This window comes from Colletes gigas, unplaced genomic scaffold, assembly GCF_013123115.1.
Source record: "Colletes gigas isolate AHSC1104 unplaced genomic scaffold, ASM1312311v1 Colletes_gigas_Sc00105, whole genome shotgun sequence".
NCBI classification, from domain to species: Eukaryota; Metazoa; Arthropoda; class Insecta; order Hymenoptera; family Colletidae; genus Colletes; species Colletes gigas.
The window spans coordinates 74209-79082 of record NW_025106731.1 but is presented as its reverse complement, the minus strand read 5'-3'; the positions used below and the strand labels follow the sequence as shown (position 1 = coordinate 79082).

The 4874-nt window shown below is 41.8% G+C and overlaps 1 protein-coding gene across 1 annotated transcript; it reads right to left on the bottom strand.

The window, feature by feature from the left end:
- Positions 1 to 3204: 3204 nt before the first annotated feature.
- Positions 3205 to 4874, bottom strand: LOC122404119. The gene has a single exon (XM_043408021.1). The coding sequence runs from the start codon at positions 4865 to 4867 to the stop codon at positions 3536 to 3538; it is 1332 nt and encodes a 443-aa protein (XP_043263956.1). The 5' UTR covers positions 4868 to 4874; the 3' UTR covers positions 3205 to 3535.

Below are 4874 nucleotides of genomic sequence, written 5' to 3'. Positions count from 1 at the left end.
TTCTACAGCGTTCGATGGAAAGCTCGTGGCCCGTGAAGTATAATGAGCATACGAGAAACACTAAGCTTCTGTGATTAACAAGCTTGGTGCGGTATTGCTCTCAGTGGGATGGTAATTTTGCACTGATCGCTCCGAATCGTACAGCCCGCAGCATGATTCCCCTCTTAGAGCGATAACTATTTTCGCTTTGTGTACGGATTGTTGAGATGCAATAATTATTGCACGTAATAATTCTGTCTGTGATGATGGAGTAACTGGTTTCTAAGGAATTGGCTCCGAAAACGTCAAATGAGAAACCCGATGTATAACTCAAAGGAAAAATAATAATTTCTGGATCTTAAATTCTGGAATCTGAATTTTATAAATAACAAACTTGTATTGTGATTATTTTAACTGATTCAAAATTAATGGAGAAGGGAAACTTTAATTAACCCTCGAACGTCTAAACAATCACGTAAAAAATATAGACGAAGACTTATTTCCTACGTTGGAATGTTAAAATAAGCAATAAATCTTTACGTCTAAAGATTTTATAAAAATCATATCACAGGCGACTCTTTGTACCGGAGAATCTTTTGTGCTTCGAATATTCTCACGAATGTAACAATAGCCGATCAAAACATTCAACGATTGATGTAATGTTATATCGCAGCTCTTTTATTGATCTCGTTGTTTATTTTCTATTCTCGAACAAAGTGGCGAAAGTTCGTACGCCATTCGTATGCATCGTATTTTTCAACCCGGCGCAGTTCCCGTGTCGAAAGAAACAATTCGCAATTGCTGGAAATAAAATAAACATTAAAAGCCGTGCTCGAACAATGTGTTCAACCGTCGCGCGAAATTGTGTTTACTGTACAATCGTAGCAACTCTGTTATCGATGGGCAACCCAATTTACGTTCCACGCTTATGTTATTAGCTCGGCATAGGAACGATTACGGCCGCTTCGAATTGCTGGCCATAAAACGAACTTCTGCCTTTAGTGTGACATAACGTCACAAGCCGTTGAACAGAACTAGCCTGTCACCGTTCGACAAACGGGAAATACAGCTCGTTTGATTATCACTGGAAAATAAGTTCGCGTACGGAACAATTCGACACGATCGTTGTTTCTATCTCCGATTACTTTTTAACGCTTTAAGGCCGGGTCGTTCCGATGCGAACCATTAAGCAAGTTTTCTGGCTAGGAATTCGGTGATTCCGCCAATAAAGTGCCAAAGTGAAACGGTATTATAACAGTAAATAACATTATCTGAAGGTATTTAAAATATCAAAATAGAAAGAAATTAGACGCCAATGATTAAAAGTATCGTACAGGTAATTATAATTATGTAAGTAAAGAAAAAAATTTGATTCCTCAACAACTTGCGATCCCTGAATAGTATATCTGAGTCGTTTAAAATATATAGACCCTTTCGCTATTTTCATGAAACATATTTATTAGTTATTTCGTTTAGATTTTTTTATAAGAAAATAATTGACGATACGTTATGCGCTGCTAATAATACCAAAAGTTGTTAACTTATTTCGCTGCTCGTACCGAACATGAAACGCAGCGAGCCTATATGTCGGTCACGGCGTAATGTTACTTTAAATATTAGACATCCCTATCTTTCCGCCTTTTGCACGGTTTCTGCAAAGTTTATTACCGGCCGTAATCCCTTTTCTCTTTTACGACGGAGTTCGTCTAACAGGGAACGATGACGCCGTTTAAGCCGGCAAAGCTCCATATCACACAATGGTTTTAAGCGGAAAATTAGCTTTCTTAACGATTCTCCATTTAACAAAGCCGCGGGCGTATGCGCGTGGCCGTATAAAGTCCGACCGAATGAAATAATTACGCTGAAACGTTACGCAGAGTTCGCCAACGAGCCACGGAGGACCGAGGAATGGCGAGCAATTTGTTAAAAAAAAAAACAAAAAAGAAGAACAAATCATAACAAACGGGGTTGGAAAATAATACATAGCGATGGAAACCGCGGGTTGACGTATTTGCTTTATTCGTACGCATTACTGCCGGCAAAATCTGAAGTGGGGAATAAAGAGAAACGATGCGGCAGCATGAACGTGGAATACGAACGGGACGAAATTCCCGAGCAAAAGGCTCTTGTGTGTTCGTTTCTATTCAAAGTGCTACGCTCGTCATCAATTATAACCAACGAGCAGTTCTACCTTAAAACCCCTGCCGCGCGAGCGTACACGTGTTAATAGAAAAATACCAGCCACTTGGCGTTTTCAACTTTTGTTGCAAAATACACACCGCGATCCGATCGTTGCGTGCGCGCGAAAAGTTGTTTCGCGCGACTCTCGCATCGGGAGTTACAATCTACCGCGGAACACACTGCTCGAAACGATTCAGCCTCTCAGAAGACGACTAAATAGAATGGAAATGAATGCTTTCGCGGTGGAACTTCATTTATTCGAACGAAATTTGACTCCGTATCCGATTAACTGAACTCCAGGGTGATTGAATCCACTTATTCAAACGTGAACTTCGGTTATTTGTACGAAAAATCAATAACTAGTTTGGAAGAACTAATGAACTCCTGTGATATGAACGATCCAATTGTATAGCAAAACGAAGTAAAACGAGGAGCCAAACGGAAGAGGGAGGTACAAATGTGTAACAGAAGCGTCACGTAAAAGAATAAAATGTAATTTATTCTAACTACGAAAATCATGCATGTAAAAAGCATTTGATTACTACAATAATAGTATACAATAAATACGTAGCACCAGATATATCGAGAACTCGATATATAGATTTAGATATATAATTTTATAAAATTACAAGGTACCGATAAAATAGAATTTACTAAAAAAAATATATTCCTAACTTCCCTCGTGATATACTTGTCTTTAAAGGTCGCTTTCCAAAGATAACATAAACAAGCTGGAGGAGGTGGATTTAAGATTCGATCTTTCTAGTCATAAATCACGTTTCGATAACACTGGTGAATGGAAAATATGTATTCCTTGCCAAAGTGATCGTTTTATTCGATTAATAAGTATTCGATACTGGGACTAAAACTGGTAATTTTGTCGTACCCAAAAAAGTGCATTTTTACAATCTTTTAGCAGCCTATCGCTGGAACATTGCAAAAAATGTTTCAGTAAAACTATGATTTTATAATCTATGAATGGTTAATAAATACTATTATCCCGATTAGTATTACTTTAGCATCCACTGTACTTGAATTGAATAAATCCTTCCTAGTATTTGTCAAACTAGAGCCAAATAATGTTTCTCAGTATAAATTATTATTTAAAATTTGTTGAGCGGTGCAATCTAGGCTCCACCGTACCACAATGTTAAAAAGTCACTTTCTATCGATTGGCCTTGGTCGGCCACAATCTTTCCTGCGAGCTCCAGCAAGTTTCCAAGACTAAACGACACATCCGCGAATCGTGGATCCAGAAATAAGGGCAACCTCCTCTTTGTTGGCTCCGTTCCAAAGTCCTTTATCACAGATTGTAATGCAGGTACAAACGAGGACACTCACGAGACCATTCTGCATCCCTGTTCCTTCTCGCGAGCTAACAATTCGGCGGGTTGTCGGGCAAGTGGTCTTTGATTTCCTCTATTATCTCGATGATACGTGTCTGATAAGCCTTTACGGCTTTGCACTGGCTAAGGACCAGCTCCGATCGTTGGTCACCGTACAAAACGTACTCCAGCTGGTCGGTGTTCTTAACGAAATACTTCTCGGACGCCTGTTTCGTTAGCAGCATGATTTGCATGTTCGTGACGGAGAAAATCAACGCTATCTGCTTGGCCATGTCGCAAGATTCGATGAAATCGGCGCGGGGTAAACAGTCGTCGACGTTGAGGCCCTCGTCGGCCAGTTCTCGTCGCATCGTATCGCAATAAATCTCGACCAGCGAGTCGAAGCAACGACGCCTGGTGTCGCGATCGGTCGTCAGGTAAAGACAAAAGACGAAGTCGATTGCCGGTGGACTGTATCTCAGGAACTGATAGTCTACTAGGTAACAACCGATCGGCTTACCCGTTGAATCTCTCTTGAACATCATATTGTTCGCCCATACATCCCGATGGCACATAACGTTCCTGTATTTACTCGTCGTCTTCAGCAACTGGGGAATCTTGTCGACCCACCTGGAGATCCGATTCTTCACTGTCGTCCTCTCGACGTCGCTCAGACCCTCGATAAGATCGACCATCGTGTGCGCGCCGATGGTACACGATGCGAGATATTTCCGAGCCGACACGTCGTCCTGGACGAAAGCCATCTCCTCCAGCAGGTGTCCGTAAAGATCCATGACTGTTTGGCCGGTGCTACGTCGAAGCTTCTCGTCCAGGATCAAGGATCTCGAGTGCAATATACAGAGAGCCTTCGTCACCCAGATGCAATGATCCTCGTCGTACGGCACGAACTTGTCGGGCGTAACGTAACCCGACTGCTTCGCGTCCTCCAGGACCATTATAGCATTATTTTTCCCTAGATAGTAATCTGGTATCCATTTCAGGCTGTTTCCTATGCCCATCGTAGGCACTAATTCGCTGTAGACTATCATCTCTTTGTTGAACGTGTTGTAACGTACGAGGAACTCGTACTGGGGGCTGGTGCTCGGCGGCGGTGTTTTCGCGAAAAACTTCAGTTCCTTTGATTTGTTGTTGAATTTCACCGTCACCGATAACGTGTAATACGATCCTAAGTATCCATTCACCTCCCCTAGGTTATCCAAACTCCAGTGCAAAATGCGAAAGTTATTCGAACGAAGTTTACGTTCGACGATCTTGACGATATCGGAATCGGTGAGAAGCGCAGCGGGTCTGTTGCTGATAGGACTGATTTTCGACCTGGAGTCGGTCAGACAACAAGCTGGATCGGCACTGACGGTCGCCATACTGAGA

Coding starts and splice junctions, on each gene's coding strand:
- LOC122404119 (XM_043408021.1), bottom strand. CDS start 4,867: ATGGCGACCGTCAGTGCCGATCCAGCTTGTTGTCTGACCGACTCCAGG.